The 24174-nt window shown below is 39.8% G+C and overlaps 1 protein-coding gene across 1 annotated transcript in view; it reads left to right on the forward strand.

Moving 5' to 3' along the window:
• Positions 1-24174, forward strand: part of LOC136885573 (ATP-binding cassette subfamily C member 4) — a 185833-nt gene that overhangs the window by 93327 nt on the left and 68332 nt on the right. Inside the window, exons 5-12 of the mRNA XM_067158221.2 lie at positions 7019-7241; positions 11490-11646; positions 13178-13316; positions 13979-14089; positions 15435-15716; positions 16923-17209; positions 20432-20615; positions 20826-20999. Of these exons, the coding sequence (XP_067014322.2) occupies positions 7019-7241; positions 11490-11646; positions 13178-13316; positions 13979-14089; positions 15435-15716; positions 16923-17209; positions 20432-20615; positions 20826-20999 (1557 nt within the window). The remainder of the gene's footprint in view (positions 1-7018; positions 7242-11489; positions 11647-13177; positions 13317-13978; positions 14090-15434; positions 15717-16922; positions 17210-20431; positions 20616-20825; positions 21000-24174) is intronic.

A 24174-nucleotide genomic window follows, 5' to 3' on the forward strand; every position in this document is an offset into this window, starting at 1 on the left:
ATGAGACAAAATTAATGACGTGATATATGATAATAGGAAGGGAGAGGGTGAAATTGTGGTGCCGGCAGATAGCCTACTCCTGTCGAATAGCACCAAGGGGTCTGATCAACTCTTAATGTCCCCATCCGACGGACGAATCACCATCAACAGCGTCATATGCCCTCACTCCATATGAGCACTGCGGAGAGGTTTGGAATTTAATCCAGGCTTTTGAGACGCAATCTAGTGATTAGAAATTGTATACCACCACCTCCCTTACCCTGCCAACCTTCTGATGGTGAATTTATTTTTCAACATATTTATTTATTTAATCGTGTCTGAAACATACATTAAACTTACAATAATAATAACAGGACAATAACAAATCTGGTACTATAATCATTAATCACTTCTGATGATGGCAGGTAATGATGTGATTTAAGCTCTCCATAAATACAAAATTAATTAAATGTGGTGTGACCAGTAAGCGGCTAATTTACGCGGTGTCAGACTGCCTTGACTTCAAGACCTTAATGTTCATGACCACCATCAATATTTGCAAAGTATCAAACCTTAAATGACAAAATCTTACTTGCTAAAATTTTAGCTGAAATATTCCACACAGCAGTTTTTGCAGGCTCAGTGATGATCTTCACATATTCAAACACCTACTACTACTACTACTACTACTACTACTACTACTACTACTACTACTACTACTACTACTACTACTACTACTACTACTACTACTACTACTACTACTACTACTACTACTACTACTACTACTACTACTACTACTACTACTACTACTACTACTACTACTACTACTACTACTACTACTACTACTACTACTACTACTACTACTACTACTACTACTACTACTACTACTACTACTACTACTACTACTACTACTACTACTACTACTACTACTACTACTACTACTACTACTACTACTACTACTACTACTACTACTACTACTACTACTACTACTACTACTACTACTACTACTACTACTACTACTACTACTACTACTACTACTACTACTACTACTACTACTACTACTACTACTACTACTACTACTACTACTACTACTACTACTACTACTACTACTACTACTACTACTACTACTACTACTACTACTACTACTACTACTACTACTACTACTACTACTACTACTACTACTACTACTACTACTACTACTACTACTACTACTACTACTACTACTACTACTACTACTACTACTACTACTACTACTACTACTACTACTACTACTACTACTACTACTACTACTACTACTACTACTACTACTACTACTACTACTACTACTACTACTCTTGGTCCCCCGATGTTAGGCATAAGTCTGGCTAATGCCGATGCCTTCTTCTCTGCCTTTTGGGTTACTGCCTTCACATGTGCACCAAATGTGCAATTCCTGTCAATAAGAACCCCAAGGTATCGTATAGACTTTCCTGGGATAATCACTGTATCATTTAATAAGAAACGGGCATTTTTCCAATTCCTGGAACCTTTCAAAATTACAGCCTCAGTCTTATGTGGAGCCAATCTCAACTTATTATTTACCATCCAAAGGTTAACTCGTCTCAGTGATTCATTTACTCAGAAGGTCAGTTCTTCTACATTCTCTGCTATTACCACTATTGCAAGGTCATCTGCATAACCAATAGATGTTGTCCCTTTTGTCAGCTGCAGGCGTAAGACACCATCATATAGAATGTTCCACAAGGTGGGTCCTAGGACAGATCCCTGTGAAACGCCAGCACTCATTTCAAGATCTTCTAAATCATGAAATCGTATTCTTCGTCCTTTGAAGTACTTAACGATTATTTGTTGTAGATACTGAGAAATGTTCATCCTACGAAGTTCTCTCAAAATAATGCTCCAAGAAGCAGTGTTAAAAGCATTTTTGACATCTAGCGTTATCAAGGCAGCCCATTTCTCACTGCTTTCTGCCTGTATTTGAATCACTCTCTCAATAGCTTGGGTTGTGGTTCTACCCTTTCTAAATCCAAACTGGTTCGAAGAAAGTCCTCCCTGTTGTTCAAGTTCTTTCTCCAGTCTAGTTTTAATCAATCCTTCGTAAAGTTTGCTCAAGGTGTTTAATAAGCACAGTGGCCTGTATGCTGATGGATCTAATGATAGTTTCCCTGCCTTCAATAACAGCACTAGCTTGGCTACTTTCCACTCATCGGGGAATTCACGCTTTTTTAATAAATCATTGAAGACTGATAAGATCCAACCAGGTGCCACCTCAACTGCATACTTGATGGCTTCTGGTGGGATTCCATCTACACCTGGTGCCTTACCAGTCTTCATATTGCGTGCTACCTCTTGTAACTCAACCAACTCTTACTAGAGTGGCAAGACCGATGGGATGGCACAACCGATGTTGGCCAATGGACAAAAAAGCTAATACCCAACATAGGAGACTGGCTTAAATGTAGACATCGGCAGGTAGATTACTATCTGTCGCAGATCCTGACAGGACATGGAAGATTTGGCGTATACGCCATGAAGATGGGAAAGACGCAGGGAGATGGTTGTTGGTACTGTTCTGAAAGGGATACAGTAGAACACACCTTTTTCTACTGTGTTCGATGGGAAGAAGAACGAAGAAAAGCCTGCCAACAACTTGGCCGACAACTCACGCCAGGGAATCTGGTTCAGATTATGTTAGAGAGCCCGTTTGCCTGGAACACAGTAAAGGCAATGGCGACAAGCATTATGGGGATGAAGGAGAAAGAAGAGAAAGGAAGAACTTAATAACATACATCACTCCATTCTGATGTCATGCCGACAAGCAGTTCCAGAATGGTTTGAGTGAAGAGGGCAGGGGTTTTTAGTTGGTGGAAATCCAACTCCCACACAGAGTGGTGTCTTTAAAAGATTTGCCCCTGCCATAACAAAAACAACTACTACTACTACTACTACTACTACTACTACTACTACTACTACTACTACTACTACTACTACTACTACTACTACTACTTTGCATATATCTGAGTTCTATCACTAAGTTTACACAAGGAGTAATTTAAATACCACCTATTCAATACAATTTATTTCACTATTATGTGGTCAAATACCAAAGCAAACCAAACCCAAACCCCCTGGCACTACAGCCCTTGAAGGGCCTTGGCCTACCAAGCGACCGCTGCTCAGCCTGAAGGCCTGCAGATTACGAGGGGTCGTGTGGTCAGCACAACGAATCCTTTCGGCCATTATTCTTGACTTTCTAGACCGGGGCCGCTATTTCACCGTCAGATAGCTCCTCAATTCTAATCATGTAGACTGAGTGGACCTCGAACCAGCCCTCAGAAAAATCCCTGACCTGGCCAGGAATCGAACCCGGCGCCTCCGGGTAAGAGGGAGGCACGTTACCCCTACACCAGGGGGCCGGCATTGTGTGGTCAAATACACACAGAAATTACCAGAATTTTAAAGGTACATGTTTCACCCACTTTTTATTGGGCATATTCAGCCTCATTCAATCTTAAAACACATATTAGTCTGAGGAATCTTATCAAATTACATAAATCATATTGATGAACTCTTAATGGTATTGATACTGTAGTTATGTAATAATAATAATTACAGCACAAAAAATATTTAATAAAATATGTACTTTGAAAAGTTAAAACGTTCATCTAAAAGTAATTGTGTCACATTGTATTTTAAAAATAATCCATGTCTGACACTGAAATGGATCTTCTTGTTAAAAAGCTTGAACAATATATATCACGCCTGGGGAACAGATTATCAAACCCAAGGCTTCACTGGATAGGAATATGATGAGGTTAAAGTTGATTATTTAAAACTGGGGTGAAAATACATAGTTGAATCGGAGGCGATATGGATGAAGATATCTTGGAACGTTGGATAAAAATCATAGTATGATGAGAAGCGCTAGTAAACATTGGAGCATTGATTGTAATCGCTGCTAACATTACTCACAAGAGAGCGTGCTAGGTCTAAATGACAATCTCTCTTAATCAGAAATGCTCCTTGTAGATGTGGTTGTCCGTAGTAAAAAATGTAGTCATTTCATTCTCCAGATGTAACGTATGTCCTAATGTGTCTGCAGCTCAGTTCTGTTGTGGTTTTGAACTTTACTGTTGCTGATAGGATAATTATAAGTGGATGATTATATCTCAGCGAGAGCTGTGCAGACACGTGTTATAATACATTTTATTTTTATTCATCACCATTATTTTCAATTCCCCTTGTCCAGCTCCTGCTGGGTTGGGGTGTTGATGCCTCTCCTTCCACCACTCCTATTTAGTTATTGTATTCCAGTCCAGTGTTCTTTTTCTTATACTGTCCTTGACAGAGTCAATCCATCTTGCTCTCTTTCCCTCCATCTTAACCTTCAGCACTTGTTCTGGTATCCCTCCCTCCTCCATCCTCATAACATGTCCATACCATCTCAATTTAGTCTTTTCCATCCTATCACTCAGTTTTTCTACCCCTGTATCTTTTCTGAAGGGGCTGCCTTGCCAAGGCGGCAAAAGGCGTGCACGGTTCGCCCGGAAGGACGTGCGTTCGAATCCCCGTCGGGAAGTCGTAAAATTTAAGAAACGAGATTTCCACTTCCGGAGTTGCATATGGCCCTGAGGTTCACTCAGCCTACACCAAAAATGAGTACCAGGTTAATTCCTGGGGGCAAAGGCGGCCGGGCGTAGAGCTAACCACTCTACCCCATCACGTGCCAAGGTTAACACTGGTGGAAGCCTTTACCTTCCACTCCTCCAAGGGTCTTCATGGCCTGTACGGAGATGACTTTGCTTTGCTTTTTGATATCTTTTCTGACCTCAACATTTCTTACTCTATCTCTCCTTGTCTTCTGTACCATACTCCTCAGGAACTTCATCTCACTGGCCTGAAATTTACTCTCATTTCTTGGTCTCAAAGTTCAACTCTCTGATGCATATGTTAATATAGGGGTATAGTACATATTGTACATTATCTCTTTACATTTCACAGGTACTTCTCTGTTCCACACCAGGTTCTTTACATTCTTTTTTTTTTTTTTTGCTAGTGGCTTCACGTCGCACCGACACACACAAGTCTTATGGCGACGATGGGACAGGAAGGAGCTAGGAGTGGGAAGGAAGCAGCTGTGGCCTTAATTAGGTACAGCCCCAGCATTTGCCTGGTGTGAAAATGGGAAATCACGGAAAACCATCTTCAGAGCTGCCGACAGTGGGGCTCGAACCCACTATCTCCCGAATACTGGATACTGGCCGCAATTAAGCGACTGCAGCTATCGAGCTCGGTCTTTACATTCTGGTAGAACGTATTTCGTGCTTGTGCCCTTCTGCTGATCTCCTTATCCAACCTTGCATCTTGCAATTGATTATTGAATCCACTTACCATCCAGTGTTGTTTACTCCCTCGGACTTATCCCACCTCTGTGCACCTCAAGCGCAATGTCCTGCAGTGTGAGACATTTGGTCGTAGATACAACTGGCGAGAAGGACCAGTACCTCGTCCAGGCGGCCTCATCAGTCACACTGAACAGGGGCCTTGTGGGGGATAGGAAGATTGAGAGAGATCGGCAAGGAAGAGGGAAGGAAGCGGCCATGGCCTCATGTTAAGTACCATCCCGGCATTTGCCTGGGGAAGAAGTGGGAAACTATGGAAAACCACTACAAGGATGGCTGAGGTGGGAATCGAACCGCTTATACTCGGTTGACCTTCGGAAGCTGAGTGGAACCCGTTTCAGTGCTTGTACTACTTTTCAAATTTTGTGGTGGACCCAGGAATCGAACCCTGGCCTCTGGGGCTAACAGCTAATCACTCTATCCACTATACCACAGAGGCGGACAATACATTTTAATGCGATCATTAATACAGCAGTAAAAATGACTGCTCTGGCAGTTATAGGTACACTCGTTACTAACACACTATCCGATGATGCTAAATTAATTATATTTATTATGGATGATCTTCACCACCACTAATCAGGAAAAGTCACTGCAGCACAATATTCTACAATAGAAAGGGTATTCACAATAGAGTTTGGAAAATGTGTAGTGGTCATGTTGACTGTTCCATCGGTTCTAGCGTTAACATGTTCAAACAAAGGGAACTTTATTGGAGAACCATGCACGAGTTCATCTACACATGTTGAAGAAATTCAGTCAGTAACAGCAGATGCAGAATATGGCATACAGGTTTCATTCCCATCTGCATACAAATCGTGGGCAGTTCCATCTTAAGTTACGATATTGTTGCATTCCTTACAAAATGAGGCGAGTCTTGTTCAGATATCATTGCAATATCTTCTTTTAAATTTAAGAAGAGGGAAAAGAAAATGTATGATAATTATCTAGGAACGATACTCGTGTCTTAGGTAGCAAAAATATTTGAAAAGTACTAGAAAAGAGAATGAGAAGAAAGTTGGAAGGGCAGTTACAAGAGGAGAGCAAAGTGTGTTACACAACGGAAGGTGCATGTTGATATCTTAGTTCCTATAAATCTTGGGTTATGTTTGTACATAAAACTTATTTGTTGGATTCCCATTACTAATCTGAATTTATTGCTCATGTGAGTTCACTTCAGATGCCTTGTACTCAAGAAAATGAAAATCCGCAGCATGTTTCAAGTCATTTGACCAAGTCGGGAATGGAATGAACAGAGCCCCATCTAGTGGTGAGGATAAAGCTGCCGAAGCCTGTCACACTCCTCTGGGGCAATGATTAATGACTGATAGATGAAATGAAATGATATGGGAGAGTGTTGCTGGAATGAAAGATGACAGGGAAAACCAGAGTACCGAGAGAAAAACCTGTCCCACGTCCACTTTGTCCAGCACAAATCTGACATGGAGTAACTGGAATTTGAACAACGGAATCCAGTGGTGGGAGGCTGGTGCACTGTTGCATGAGCCGCAGATGCATATATCTTGCTGATGTACTGTGGTGGTAAAAATGTCATCTAACCTAGAGAGTTTGTCACATAAGATTTAAGTATTTTTAGTTTCCAATAGAATATAATAATTATATGGTATTTTTTTCAGAGTCTGCGGCTGAGTCGGACAGCTCTCGGGGAGACGGCAGCTGGTCAAGTCGTGAACCTGCTGTCTAATGATGTGAGTAGGTTTGATCTCGTGTCCGTTTTTATCCACTATCTCTGGTCGTCTCCTGTCATTGCCGTCATCATTGCTTACCTGATGTGGGTGGAGATTGGTTGGCCTGCCTTTGTTGGAATAGCCGCTGTTTTTGTAGTGGTACCCTTGCAAGGTAAGTCTGTACAGTTGCATGAGTAGAAAAGTATTTGGATTATTATATGAATATGATATCAGATAATATTGTTTTCAATTATGCTAATTATAATGTTAATTGTGTATAATGTGAATTAAAACAGACACTTCATTTTGAACGCTTGACCGATTTGTTTGCCTCTCCGCCACTAAGCGTGCATGCACGCGCATTCTTGGACTCCCTGCTTCAAATACTGTGTCTTCATGACGATGATCATGATGATGATGATGGATCATCATCATTTTTCAACTCCACTTTACCGGGTGTTGTGTACAAGTGCTCGCCACTTCTTCCTGTCAAAGTATATTTTCTGTTCCTCTATGTCCTCCCACTTGAAATACTTCATGCTAACCTCCTATTTCACTGTGTCTATCCATCAGTTTCTTGGCCTCCCTACTGGCCTCTCCCCTTTCACTTCTCTGTCAAAGTAATTCTTTGTTGTTCTTGTTCTGTCAATCCTCATAACATGTCCAAACCATTGTAGCCTGTGTCTTCCTAAAAGCTCAGTAACAGGTATTTTGATGTCAGCCTCCTTCCTATTTGCTTCATTTCTAATCTTATCTTTCCTGGTCTTTTGGTTCATTGTTCTAATGAATTTCATTTCTGTTGATGGATTTTACTATTAGGTACAGGGAAGTGCCTTATCACCTCTTCTATTCATAGCAGTTATGGATACCATTTTAAAGGAACTAAAAGGAAAAGATAATAAAGATCTTCAGGCTCTGGTGTTTGCAAATGATGTAGCAGTATGGGATGAAACAGTGCGGGGAGTGCAAAATAATCTGAATGCATGGTGTAAGAAGTTTGATGATTATGGAATGAAATTGAACCCATCAAAAACAGTAGCATTGAAAACCAGCAGACATAATACAGAATGCAACATAAAAATACAGGACCACCAAGTTGAAATAGTATACCAATTCAATTATTTAGGAAGCGTAGTGGTTAGTAATAATAGAGCTGAGATAGAAACAACAAACAGAGTAACCAAAGGCTCTAACTTTTACAGTATCGTTGGACACCTACTATGGGATGAGAAGGTCCCACAAAGAACATAAATGGCCCTGTACAAGTCATATTTCATTTCCATCCTTACATATTCTCAGAAAACCTGCACACTAACATCGAAGGATTGTGGTGGTAGGATTCAAGCCTGTGAAATGAAATTTCTTAGAACTTCCCTCCAAAAGACACAACTTGATCACGTGAAAAATGGTGAGATCCGATGTAACCTAGGTCTAAATGAATCAATGGAGGAAAGACTTAGGTCATCTAGACTTAAATGGTTTGGGCATGTTAAACAAATCAATAGCACTAGGTTACCATGTGCTTATTTGGAAAAGAGAATAACAGGTAGAAGACGAGATGGAAGACCAAGAAGAAGATGGATGGACCAACTGAGGGAAGATGTGGAGAGAAGAGGATGGAATTGGATATTTGTCATGGACAACAAAATCTTTTTGAATAGGCAACTTTGGAAGATGCTCGTTTTCAAATACCCTAACCGGCTCGCTGATGATGATGACGATCCACCATAGACGTCCAGCATGAAAACATCTAATAAAGACGTCGTACCCATTTAAGGACTATCAAAGGGTAGAAATGGTCCACCTATTCAATACTATTAGTTTGTATATTGTCTTATAAAACTGGGACTAGTTTCGAACCCTTGTATATATTGGGTCATCTTCAGCCATGCTTCAGGTGGAAGACATAAGTAGCATATATAACCAATAATGATATAATCACTGATATGACACAATTTTAAACTATTGATGTAGTCTGAAATAACATATCTACACTTTAAACTAAATAACACATCAAAAATATTGTGGTTGATGGCAAACTATTTTGTCATTTCTACAGCAGCCATTGTTTTTGAGTTGATCTGGGAGTTGGTATCCTTTTCTGTCTAGACGAGCAACTTGATTGATATTCATGTTTGTTCATAGTAATATGGGTCAAGACTTATGTAGCTTTAAGAGGAACATATATGTATTTTTTATATATTTTATCTATAATTATAAAAGGAAGTGTTTGTCTGTCTGTCTGTCTGTGCGCGATGTCAAGCAAAATTTACAGCACTGAGATATCTGAAATTTTGAACATAGGTCGATGGAAAGGGGTCCGAATGCACCTCGAAGCCGGAATTTTCATTTTCGCTTTCGTTGGTAAGTTATGAACGAAAAACCATCGGAAAACGTGCATTGGGATATGACAATCCAACGTGCTGTCACCAAGATTAAATGCAACGTACGTAAGATAGGTACAGAACACAGTATTCAAGGAGCCATTTTACGTCCAGGGCATAGGAAACCGTTTTTGGTCTTATATGGTGTGAGGGCATACGACGCTGTTGATGCTCTGCAATGAACACGGCTCTGAAACTGATGACGAATATTATTGAAGCCACCATCATTACCGAGCATGCTGCGGGCGAAGTAGTATTCCTCGGACTGTAAGTCCATTGAGTAGGAAGCCATTTTCGGTCCGCGACACGAGGAGCCCTCAGCCCATAATATTCGGAAGTGTTTGGGTGCATGTGTGCGAAGCCCAGTCAAATCTACGGCACACAGAGATCTGAAATTTTGACATGGGACAATCGCTTAAAGTTGTAGGACTCCATCTTCGAAAACGGTGCTTTTGCCATTGTCAACTGTTCGTGGACTGTTCAAGAGTTCCAAAGGCAAACACAATATAGTATACATCTTACCTCCAAATAGGACATTAATATTTATTCCGAAGCTCTATAAGGAAACAATATATTTTGTATTATATAACATGGTCTTTTACATGGTGTTAATATTTTTTGTACCATCCATCAACCCGGTATCTTAAGCATTGAAAGTAATAATATAATAAAAATAAAATAATGTATTTCATGCAATTTACGTCAAAACGATGTGAGTTAATAAATATGTTTTAATTTGCTTTTAAATAAATAGTTTAGAAACATCTAACAGTTCAATTAATAAACGCGGGCAAAGCCGCGGGCACATGCTAGTATTATATATATTTTATGATCCGATCCATGACAATGATGAACAGGAGTCGAGTGGGTTCAGATACTGTGTATACGATACAAACCTCATAACAGATGCTGGAAGTGTCGTCCTTGCTGGGTTATACAGGCATTGTATATGGAAAGCACATTCTTTTATTTCCTGCAGTGTAAAGATGTGGGGAGCGAGGGGGAGATACACCAGCACTGATCACTCCGTCTGCAAACACTTCGAGATTGTAAGAAGGGATTCTTCCACTTTATGCGCATCCAATGGATTTTTCTTCTTCTTCCATCAAGTGATGAAAGAATGACGTCAAAATGTGCATTTACTATTGTCTTGTAAAAGAGACCTTACTGTCATAACGAGGAATTTCTGGTTTTCCTGCACTCCAGTAGCGAGAGTTATGACTGCTCAGTAAGATATAACCAGGCACACACGAGCTGTCGGTCGATTAAACCATCGTGGACTGATGATAGGTACCACTCACAATCTCGCACTCTTGCTGCTGGATCACCGGGTTTTAAACAATGGGCACATGTAAATTTGTACGGTTTGAGTTTTAGCAGCTTTGTCGCTTTGTGTGCAGAGAAACTGAAAGCCCTACTTGTGCTAATTTCGGGAGAATTTATTCATCTATTATTAAAGATTTGAATGAATTGTTTCTACCTTTTTCCCTGTTTAAACTACTTGTTTGCACTTGTGTTTCTTGTTTTCCACTGAGCCAGTACTGTCAAATTTATTTACAATTTTGTGAATTGCTGTTCTAGAAGGTGGCCCTTCACCAGGCGTATTTAAAATACTTTTCACACATGAAGATGCGCTTCTGTAATGAAAGCATGTTTGCAAATTAACAATCCAGGGCTTCAACCTTCGACTGAGCACTCACCATTGCAGGCTACAGACTGGCTTTCAAGGACAGAACCAGTGCTATTGCACATCTCACAGTGGAGAAGGAAAACGCTCTGCCATCTGTCGAGAGTTAAAAAATAAAGCCTTGTAGATCAAGGATTATCCGTGGAGTGTATATTCATAGGGACATATTTAGGAACACCCTGTATATTTCATTCTAGGAAAACAATTCATTATTTTTAAAAACTCTGTTTTACAGAAAAAATTGAGGGAAATTATGCTAAATTAAAATATTAATAAATTTTTCAAATTAACCAAATTTCAAAAAATTCTACAGTATATTATTTAAATGAGTACATTTCTTTCCTTTCAGCGTACACTGGAAAACTGTCTGCTATCTTCCGACGTAAAACAGCATTCAAGACTGACAAAAGAGTACGCCTCATGGATGAGATTCTATCTGGAATACAAGTCATCAAGATGTATGCATGGGAGAAACCATTCTCAAAACTTGTCATACTTGCCAGAAGGTGAGAAATATCATTACTGTGACGAGTGTAGCAGAGAAGTTCTTTCTTTTCCCCACATATGATGACTAGACTTTGAATTAAGGCTATAAAAATTTGATTTAGGTGCCTAAACTCATTTCAGACTGACAAAAAAAAAAAAAGAAATTCTACAACACCTATATAATAGAGTCGTGTGCAAATTAATTGGAACACAGCAATAAAGTACACATTTTTCATTTATTTACATAATACGTATGTTGAATACCTTCTAATAGCTAATATGTCCTCCTTTGTGTTTTATAAGTTCTTTCACCTGATTTGGCATTGATTCCCCAAGCTTTGAGCACATAAGTTCATCGTCATGAAACCACACTTTAATTAGAGACTCTATCATGCATACTTTGGTGGAACAGTCAAGTTTTTCCCACAAGTTTTCTATGAGATTTATGTCAGGAGGGTTTCCTGGCCAATGTAAAACATGAATATTGTTCTCATTTAATTTTTTTTTCATTTTCTTTGAACTATGGCAAGGAGTATGCTTCGTGAGAGTTGTATCCATTCAAGAAATAGGTATTACTTCTTCTTCTTCTTTTTCTACCGCTTTTCCCACACCTGTGGGGTCGCGGGTGCGAACTGTGTCGCACATGTGGATTTGGCCCTGTTTTACGGCCGGATGCCCTTCCTGACGCCAACCCTATATGAAGGGATGTAATCACTATTGCGTGTTTCTGTGATGGTTATTAGTGTAGTGTGTTGTGTGAATATGAAGAGGAAAGTGTTGGGACAAACACAAACACCCAGTCCCCAGGCTAGAAGAATTAATCAGAGACGATTAAAACCCCCGACCCGGCCGGGAATCGAACCCGGGACCCTCTGAACCGAAGGCCAGTACGCTGACCGTTCAGCCAACGAGTCGGACAAGAAATAGGTATTACTAACACTTCAAAAATCCTTCGAAGTGACTCGCTTCGAAATAAATACCGCTTTCATGCACAACAACTGCCACACAAATTAAACAACACTGAATATTGTATAGAGAACGTGGGAACTAAGAAGAATAAATATTAAACTTATATTTTAATGGTCCACCTTTTCAGTACTATATTATGCAATGTTTACATTACATATTTTGACTTGGAACTAGTTTCGGCCTTGGCTGGCCATCATCAGCCATAATACAAAGCTGTACAAACACAAATGATGTTAAACAGTATTAAAAGGATCTGTGTACGACACGTAAAATATGAAATTCAAATAAGGCTCTAAAGTCCTTGGATTCATTGCATCATGTTAAAATGTTAGTGCTTCTTGTTAAAATATCTTGAAAATGTTGATGGAGATTGTCAAAAATGGCACACGAAGATATGTTTAATATCTGGCAGTTCATAGAATGCAGCTGTTGAATTCAATGCGGTGTCCATGGCAATTCAGTATTTTATTATATTCATATTTTATTATATAAGAGTAAGAACTAACTTGCCACTGGTGAGTGGGTGAGAGCTTTCTTTGAGGGCTGCAATAATAAGCCATTCCTGTTCTTTTATTGTTTTAGGGCTGAGATACAAATGGTGACGAAGACATCTTACATCCGTGGTATATATATGATGTTCCATATGTGTACGACAAGGATCGCCCTCTTTGCTACCCTCATAACTATGGCAATAACTGAACAACCACTGCAAGTGAACAAGGTACGTATGCTTGTATTCTGAGTATGTTGTAGCAATGACATCCTCTGTTTGTTGTTAGTTCTTAAGGTACAGCCTCAGCATTTGCCTAGTGTGAAAATGGAAAACCACCTTCAGGGCCGCTGACAGTGGGAGGTCAAATCTGTCTCAAAGCAGTGAACAACTATGTCCTCACATGAATACCTGCAGTAAGAGTTGTTCTTTGGTTATCACTGCTGGAGGTTCAACGTTTGTTTCTCAACATCAGCTCTATTACCAGTGTGGCTGTGATTGACATCCTTTTAAAATCTCAATATTTTCTAGATAGTTAGCATTTGTTCCACAGCATGTGCTACAAATTTCTCCGCTCTCACATCGTAAGTACGCCTGTGCTAAATTTCTGCTCACGCTTCCTTCTTCCAGATCAAATTCCTTATTTCACTGTTGTGTTCTTATACCAATTTCCATGTCCTGTCGCACAACAGTTCGCTTCCCAAGTACTTGCAGCTCTCCACAATTTCAAGGTCTTTTTGACCACTTTTTACTGTACCTTTCCTGTTCCTTCTTCTCTAGTCAGCACAATTTTCTTGCTTTCCTCCACACTTATTTCCATTCCATAATTCATTATTGTATTGATTAAAAAACCTTGGAGTTAATAGTTTGTTGAATTAATTATACTCTTCCAGGTGTTCGTGTCGCTGTCGTATTTCAACATTATTTCTATGACCATGTCTCAGATGTTTGTCAGAGGTATAGCGGAAGTAGCAGAGGCTCTTGTCTCCGTGAAGAGGTTGCAGGTAAGTTAAGTCTATGGACATACTAATAAAGAGAACCTTAATATTAGGTATTTAGATTGATTCTTTCATGGTCCAGGATAAGACATATTCTTTTGGGTTTATGCCATGTGAAATAACACAAACTGCATGGAAATTGATCCTGGGACCCCTTGGATCCATGGTGCTGGACAATAACAGTGGTGGCAGCACACTTCCATGCTACATGGGAAAAAAGCTTTACATGTACAGCAAACTCTTGATTATCCGGGCTAATCTCCGGACAAATTAACATGCATAACTGAAAACATGGATAATACGATTTTGTGCATTTTAATGCACAAGGAAACATTAAATAATACAGAACACACAATACTGTTTGAAAATGCAATAACTTAAAACAATTAATATGTCCAATAACCACTTTTATCAATAACGAAGGCCAATATAAAAATTACTTACAACGTTTTATTGTTGGCAAAACCCCTGAGGTACAAAAAGTATACAGAACATCAGTTTTTGTAATCTGAAAACAATAATCCATAAAGTTGTTTTGCTTTCGAGATATATTTAAGTTCTTTTATATACAAGTTCAAATGTTCCGAAGTACTACAACCTGGCTGATTAAAATCTCCCTGCTCAGCATAATATAAGAGAGTTTCAACACTTTCCAGTGCTGAAGCATGTCGCACGTGTGCACCAGCCCCACAATCATTTGCTAATTTCTTTACTGCTTCTCCTTTCTCTATTTTTTAATTAATTCAAGCTTTTGTTTTAAAGTTAAAAGCACTTTATTTCACTTCTTAGCCATGACTGCTATCGCAGTCAAAGAACTGCTATACAGTACATTATTTAGTGTTTTGTTCTCGTGCCGCCAGCACACTTGCAGTGGTGAGCACGCAGTTCACATGAATTCAAAATGCCGAGACAAAAATGAAAATAAACGCAAAACATCTTGGGGGTGCACGGATAGATCGCAAACCGGATAATTTGCAGCTGGATAATCGGGAGTTTGCGTATTCATTTCGAGACATCTCAGGCGATATGCAGAATCTCAAGGTCAGTGTCCGGCTCCATGGCTAAATGGTTAGCGTGCTGGCCTTTGGTCACAGGGGTCCTGGGTTCGATTCCCAGCAGGGTTGGAAATTTTAACTATCATTGTTTAATTTTGCTGGCACAGGGGCTGGGTGTATGTGTCATCTTCATCATCATGTCATCCCCATCACGACGCGCAGGTCAAATCAAAAGACCTGCACCTGGCGAGCCGAACTTGTCCTCGGACACTCTCGGCACTAAAAGCCATACGCCATTTCCATTCCAAGGTCAGTCTTTGTAATGTGAGTAAGAATCGTTTTTTCCCTTTGTCTAGGACTTCATGCTTCACGACGAGTTCTGCAGCTCGCAGTCTCCACTGGAAGCCTACTGGAAGCCAACTACTCCTCCCACTTCCGCAGATGAAAAGCATGCATCTAACGGAAGTGTGGCGAAACCCGAGAAGAAGGAAAAAGCGGCAGAGGGAGCAATGGTGGAGCTACAGAAGGTCACTGCTAAATGGGACCCTGACGCCACAGATGACACACTCACAGGTGTGGACATCAAAGTACCGAAAGGAAAGCTCGTCATTGTGATTGGTCATGTTGGAGCCGGAAAGGTAAGCTGTGTTCATAAATATTCTGTAAATTAGAACAATGGTTTCATTATAATAGCGTTAAGGAACATGATGGAGGAAAGATGGGAGTTCAGGAAGGTTAGTGATGACATTTACAGGTATTAAGAAGGCATATGATAGTGTACCAATGCAACTGGTCTGGGTTGCATTGATAGAAAAGAAGGTAGGCAGAGCAGAAGTACAAATGATCAAAGCCATGTATGAAAAGTGCGTAAGTAGTGTGAAGACTACGATAGGACAAACAAACTGGTTCAGTGTAGAAACAGGACTTCGACAAGGAAATGTATTATCACCTCCACACTTCATCACAGTCATGGATGAAATCCACAAGAATGTAAAACAACAGGTTTACGCCAACAGAAGGACGGGAGAGGGCTAGAATTGGTGTTTTTCTTTAAGACTGCTTGCTAATGAAGATCTCATGGTGTTATTACACTTAATGCGAAGTAACTCTCCCTGAGGGCAGCTCCCGAGCACATAGGGTGGGGTTTCATACTCGCTGCAGTGGCCTGTGCTGGTAGAACTTTCAGGTAGAGTGCGCACTGGTGTGACCATTGTCATCATTTCCAGTGTGTCTCTCTATTTCGAGGATGACAGCCCATTTCATTTAACCACCTACAAATTGGCAGATGGTACTTTGGCAAATAACGGAACTCCTCTCCCTTTGTGAGGGTAATTACTCCAAGCATGAAATTCGTTTAGTCGTAGAGTTACTTGGATCTTCTTAACACTCTTGCATCTGTCATCAGTATGTATCTGTAGCTCTGAGAAGCAATGATTACTGATGGCATTATAATCTCCGACAGCACTAACCCGAGGATCATTCACTAGTTCAAGTTTGTGATTGATGGTTAGTTGTTGGAGATATACTTCTCACATTGCACGAAGTATAGACAAGCCTTTAGATTTATTGCTCGTGTACAACATAGGGCCTACTGTTAGGTGTGTCGCTTGGTAGCTGAAGAATTTCCTTCACTGCACTCTTGATTGAATTCTCTGCTTTTATTAAAATTCTCTTGGGAGTTTTCTCTATAGGTGCTGATTGAAAAGGATATATTAAATTATGTATTTATTGTCCATGTATGCCACTAAACAAACAAGCAAACAAACAAACAAAAAAATAACATCTTTAAGTGACAAAAGTGTTTCCAATTTTTATCATTTGGTTTGTTTACTATCTGTCCATAGAGTTCCCTTCTCCAAGCTATCCTGGGTGAACTTACCTTAACTTCTGGATCCTGTACTGTGCGAGGAAAGGTGTCCTATGCCTGCCAGGAGCCCTGGGTGTTTGCTGCCACTGTGAGACAGAACATCATCTTTGGGCGACCGTTCGACAGGCGCCGCTACAACGAAGTGGTCCGAGTGTGTGCCTTACAGAGAGACTTTGAACAGTTCCCACGGGGGGATATGACTGTCGTGGGAGAGAGGGGCACCTCGCTGTCTGGAGGACAAAAGGCGAGGATCAACCTGGCCAGGTAGGTGTGGATATGAATCGCAAACATGAACTTCAGTGTGGCATATTTGGAAATTCTCTTCTTCTAATCATTGTAAATAAAATTGTGGTTTATAATACAGGTATATGCATGGTGAATTAAATTCTGTTCTTCTTATTTCTAATGTGTCCCGCTTTTTTTTTTTTTTTTTTTTTTTTTTTTACAAAATATCCCAGATTTTCAAGTGAAAAATGAAAATTATCTGAGTTTTTCAAAATAAATTATCGGAACTCTAATCTACAGACAGTATGGGAAAGGATCAAACAATATTGTTAAATCAAGGCATGATAGACAAACACCGGTGGACATCCATTGGATGATGAAGACTGTATATGGGGCAGCATGTCTGTTGAAAACCACCGTTGTGGAATGGTGCACCAAGTTGCGCACGGGTCGCATTGTGACACAAGACACTGGTCAACCAGGGAGGCCAGCCTCAGCCATTATGGACAACAACAAGCGAGCAGTGAATGAAGCAGTTAGGGTGGATTGGTGCATAACCATTCGTGCTCTAGCAATGGATCTTGACATCAGGTTTGGTAGCATGCAGCACATTATCCGGCAGGAGTTAGGCTATAAATAACAATTTTATTGAATAGGTGGGAGAATAATAAAAACATACTAGTGTTATTTATGCAAATACTTTCAATATGGACCCAAAAATGAATTTTATCATAGGAGTTAGGCTACCGGATGGTCTGCAGCCAGTGGATATCCCAGGTGTTGAATGCTGAACAAAAAGCACACCGAATGGCTGTTCACCTGTATCAGTGTGGAAGGTAACTCATTCCTGGAGCGACAAAAGCTAGTGCCACCACTGGGAATTGGAATCGAAAGCGTCAACGATGCAGTGGTGTCATCCATCGTCTCCTTGTCCCAAGAAGTTCAAGAGCCAACCATCGACGGGAAAGGTGGTGCTCACTCTATTGTTTGATTACCAGGGCCTATTGCTGATTGATTTCAAGGAACCTGGTGATCTGTTGTTTAATTTGGTTTGAAGTGAATGTCCCTACGTTCCTCGTAAATTGTGTGCACTTGGCACGGACACCAACACCAGATTCTACTACATGTGATGAAAAGGAATACTTATTCAAGTGATGAATGTTCCCCATCACGCTACGTACAAACCATAATCTGCCGGGCTGAGTGGCTCAGACGGTTGAGGCGCTGGCCTTCTGACCCCAACTTGGCAGGTTCGATCCTGGCTTAGTCCGGTGATATTTGAAGGTGCTCAAATATGCCAGCCTCGTGTTGGTAGATTTCCTGGCATGTAAAAGAACTCCTGCGGGACAAAATTCCAGCACCTCGGCGTCTCCGAAAACTGTAAAAGAGTAGTTAGTGGGACGTAAAGCACATAAAATTATTATTATTATTATTACAAACCATAACCCATATTACTATTGAACAAATATAATTTATAAATCAAGTAGCTCGTCTATACAGATGGGGAATGCCAACTCCCAGATCAATTCAGGAATGTTTGGTTTCTGTAGGAGCGACGACATAGTTCGTCACCAACCACAGCAGTTTTGATGTGTCGTTTGGTTTCAAGTTTGGATGTGTTGTCTGACTTCATCAATGTTTTAAATTTGAATTTTAAATTGAGACATACCAGATTGTGTTCTTTATTATTGGGTGTATGTGAGCAACATATGTTTTCCAATTGGATCGTGGCTGAAGATGACCTAATGTATGTGGGGCCAAAACTAGTCCCAGTTATGTAGGACACTATACAAGCTAATGGTATTGAATAGGTGGACCCTTTTCTACCCTTTGATAGTGATAGTATTTTACACATATGCTCTTGTAAAAATATGCTTACCGGCATAAGTTTATAACAGCTTATAAATCTCATATTTATTCCGTATTAGCTCAGCACAACTAAGGTTAAGTTATGAGTAGGTTCCCACCTTCCAATACTTATCAATTTCTATATAATAGGTTTATTAATTACATAACATAAACCATAAAATCTCTAGTACATGTTTCGTTCCGATTATGGAACATCTTCAGCTAAAATTTGACAAAATGGCAAGACAATTAAAATACATTGATGTTATGATGATACAAAAGCTAAAAGATATGATAAAATGGCACAAAGATTAAAACATATAATTATGATGATGAAATAAAGTTCATTCATGTTGGTTAAAAATTCAACAAGTCAGTGTTCAAATGACGAATTAAAAATGGCGATAAAGTTCTTCTTCATGTTGGAGACGTGTACATTTTGTTAATCTTGAAGATAAATTGGAGAAATACAAGATTTTCTTAATGTATATTTATCGGGGGAACTCTTGATAAAATAACCGTAGTTGAAGTTGAGTTGTGGTTAGATTATTGAAATGAGTCTGAAACGAGAAAAGAATGAGTAAAATAGAAACTATTTTAAGGAGAAAACCTTGTTAAAAATGTATGTTCGCGAGAATGAAGGATAATGGAGTGATTACCTTATAGACAGTCGTGTCGTATTTAACGTCCTCCCTTATGTCGTGTTGTTAACTGACTGAGTCCTGTGTACGTGTGTAAGGCACTTGCGGTGGGCGGGGAGTATTGGAAGGAGAGGTAAGTGACGTGAGGAGAGCGGGTGAAATGTTGTGTAGGGTGGAGCTAACTGAGGAGTGGCGTTGTGATAGGCTAGGGGAAACGGAAGGAAAGGTAGGGGGACAATTGTGTGGGGTGGAGCTAATCGGAAGGAGGTGTGTTGGTTGTTTGTTGGGATTCTTTTTGATGGTTTTTCTAGATGAATCTAATTTGGTAGCCTCTTCTAATAATATATTTATATTTTCTGTAATTTCGTTAACATTCTGGTTGGGATTTCGCTTCTGATCAATTTCAATATAGATATTTTCAAGAATATTCATTAATTTGCCTTTGTTTAGCGTTCGTAGAATGGTTAAGTCCCTTTCTATCGATGTAAAACTGTGTTTATATTCGGTCATGTGAAGACTCATGGCCGAGTACTTCCTGTGTTTTTCGGCATTAATATGTTCTAATAAGTTTATAACGTGATGAAAATTTTTTTCTGCCTCAAGAGAAGGTTTGCTTGTAAGATGATATAATGTATAGATACAATAAATGTTTTATATGCAATTCCCATAAACACTGGGTGATGGAAAAGTTATGTAAAAACATTTGAAATCAGCTCAAAAAGGTCACATGGAATTACCCCATCCAGTGTAATAATGTTTTCTTCTCTAATAGGGCTGTGTACAACGATGCTGACATATACCTACTGGATGATCCTCTATCAGCCGTGGACACTCATGTTGGGAAACATCTACTGGAAGAATGCATCAACGTATACCTGGGTAACAAGACTAGGATTCTAGTGACTCATCAGCTGCAATTCCTCAGTGAAGCCGACCACATTGTTATACTTAATAATGTAAGTAAATGTGGTAGTGAAGAAAGATATTCATACATGGCATTTGATAGACAGTTAGGAATGACTAGTGTTTAAGATGTTCGGGGACTCAGGACAAACCTGGACGGAGAAAAGGAGCCAAATGAAGTAACAGAAAAGAATAAACAAGCAACAAATTAAAAATGATATGTTATTATTTTGTTGGAATAATAAGTTTGTGTGATGTTTTAGGGTGCTGTAGAGATGCAAGGCTCCTTCCAAGAGTTGGCCAGTAAAGTTGACTACGCTGAGTTGATGGGGATCCAGGAAGGCACTGAATCAAACGATGGATCTTCAAGCGAACAACCGGAGGAGGATCGTCATCAAAGCCCGATTCACAACATGCTGAGACAGATATCTGAAAGGGTGAATCTCTTTTAACATGTTTGTATGAACAGTTTGAGGTCCTGATTGGCCTTCACAAATGTCTAATAGTGTTTGCCTTGTAATTGAAATTGTGTTTATATAACTTTATATATTATTCACATAATTCAGCAAACCACATGAAATGAAATGGCGTTCGGCTTTTAGTGCAGGGAGTGTCCGAGGACATGTTCGGCTCGCCAGGTGCAGGTCTTTTGATTTGACGCCCGTAGGCGACCTGCGTGTCGTGATGAGGATGAAATGATGATGGAGACAACATATACACCCAGTCCCCATGTCAGCGAAATGAACCAATTATGGTTAAAATTCCCGACTGCACCGAGAATCAAACCACATGCCCAGTAGGAAACCGTATCAAAAGTCAGGAATAACTACCATATTTACTAGCATAATTTGCTGCTTTTTAAAGCATTTTAAACCTAAAAAAAAAGAGGGGGAGGGAATGTTATGTAAATTTAATTTTGAATCTGTGTACCAGGTGTATGCATACATTTTTGCTGGTTTTTGTGGTAAAGAAAACACGTAATTTTCAAGGGAAATTCATTTTTTTGTTTGTTCAAAATATTGGCCATCGGCTTCTACACACTTTGCCCGTCTTTCAGGTAAGTTATGAATACCTTGCCAGAAAAACTGCTTGTCTTTTGAGGCAAACCATTCGTCGAGCCATTTTACAACTTCTTTGAGATGGGTGAAGTGCTGCTCTGCGAGCGCATGCCCCATAGATGCGAAGAGGTGATAGATGGCGCCAGGTCAGGGCAGTACGGCGGCTGAGGAAGGATGTCCCATCCAAGCGATTTCGAGATGTCTTTCACTGGTTTTGCTGTGTGAGATGGTGCACTGTCAAAATCACTTTGCCATGTCTTCTGGCCCAATCCGGTCGTCCTTTGATCAATGCATGATTTAAATTAAATTAATAATTTGTTGGCGATAGCGTTGTGCGTTAACAGTTTCACTGGGCTTCAACTGCAATTGTTCGTCTTCACACTTTTGTGGTCTACCAGAGTGCTGACTGTCTTTCACATTGAAATCACCACGTTTAAATTGTCAAAACCATGTCTCACATGTTCTAATTGATGGAGCGTGTTCACCAGATGTTTCTACCAGCAAACGATGACTTTCCACAGCCTTTTTCTTTTGATTAAATAAGAAAAGCAATGCGTGCCTCAAATGTTCTTTTTCAGGCACAAACGTCGACATGATCGCTGAATGATACAACACAGACGCTAGTGTTTGTCGGACTCAACTTGTGTATTTTGGTGGGTTAATGTCAAACGAACAAACTGACGGATGTGTCAAATTCATACGCTGCGTATTGTTCGCTGGTGCCATCTCTTAGTGAAACCGGAAAAGACTTACGCGTACACCTGGTACAGTAAAACCTCGTTAATTCGAAGTCGTTGGGACTCAAAAATCGGACTTCGAATTACGTGATTTCGAATTAACCGCCAATTCGCAATTCAGAAGTACCAACCCTTGCCGCGTTACAAAATATTCTGTGGCCCGTTACTGCATGCAGTTAACCTTGATTCACAGTTTATACCCTTCAAATGCCACAAAAAAAAAAAAGAACTATTTCCAAAATGTATCCAAGAAGGTGCATTTACAGTATTCAAGTAATGCACTCGTATATCTCACTAGCAAACATAACCTCACGCAACGAAAGAAAAAAAAAATGCACGATTGAAAGACGAGGAGAAATCTATGCTGGCTCCCATGTGCAAGTGCTTTATTGAATGAATTAGTATATTGTATGAATTTTAGATGCCTTGTATTTACAAAGGAAGTACCCGATGCCCTTAAAATCAAACTTTTCTATGACTCTATCCTTGTAGGATTTCCCGCCATGGCACTTCTCTCGTATTTGAGAAATGTAAACACTTGCCGCGTCACAAAGTATTCTAAGACCCATTAATACATGCAATCACCTCGATTCACAGTTTAAACCTTTCAAATCCCATGGAAAAAACTATTTCCGAAATGTATCCAACAAGGTGCATTTAAGTTACAATGTTCAAATAATGCACTTGGATAAATCCCTGACAAACATAACCTCACACTACGAAAGAAAAAAAAATCACACAATTCAAAGACGAGGATAAATTATGCCGGACCCTCAGCGTAAATGCATTATTTTTCGGATTTCTGTACTGTTTGCATTTTTAGATGCTTTGTACTGGCATGGAAAGTGCACGACGCCCTTAAAACATTGTGGTTTATCGAACTTTCTATGACGAGGGGATAAAGTTTCTCGCTTCCATCCCATGTGCATTGCAACGCACTGCTATCAAATACTGTATTTGCCCATTTAAAACCACAAGACCGTTTGGGCTTGCATTAAAATAAAGCAATGCAGTTTCACCGGCAATGACATTGTTCGGTGCCTACGAATTTATTATATGAGCTACGTTTTTTCGTCAACTGTCGGCATCGCCAGTGTTCGCGGATTCTGTTTTTCCGCACACTGTCTGTTGCGTGATATTACAGCGTTCCTTAAAAGGTTGAATACAAAAGAATTCCGATTTCATTCAACTTAGCAATCATGAAGCGCACTGTAGATCCACTGAAGTGAGTGTAAGTGCGGAAAGCTACCCTTCCACGTTCCGGAAGGCGCGTTCTATTATGACGCGGAGCGGATAAATTTCGAGTTGAAATTACTCTGAAACATACTATTGTTTTAAAATGTAAAGGCAGTTTCGAATTAAATGTCTGAATTTCGGTAATGGGGCTGACATTGTACTTCGAATTACGAATTATCCGTATTTCGAATTAAACAATTTAAATAACATGCAAAACTGTATCTCATGTTTCCGGGAACGAGAGCTTCTTCGAATTAGGCGGGATTTTGAATTAACCGATTTCGAATTATCGAGGTTCTACTGTATATATAATATAGGAGAGGAGCAAACAAGTGTGAAATCAAGTCAAAGAGAGGACAGATGGTGGAGAGAATAAGAAAGGAACACACACAATAGGACGAATACAATGGCAGGTTGTTATTGGGAGTCAAATAGAAAGATCTCCACCATTCCATCATTCAATGGAAGAGTGTCTGAAATAATTTGAATCTCCAATGCCAATCATCTCGTACTTCCGCATGGTTTTGTTACAGTTTATATGTTTTATTGTTCAAATGATTATGTTATCTCATGTTTATACA

This window comes from Anabrus simplex, chromosome 14 (genome assembly GCF_040414725.1).
Source record: "Anabrus simplex isolate iqAnaSimp1 chromosome 14, ASM4041472v1, whole genome shotgun sequence".
Lineage (NCBI taxonomy): Eukaryota > Metazoa > Arthropoda > Insecta > Orthoptera > Tettigoniidae > Anabrus > Anabrus simplex.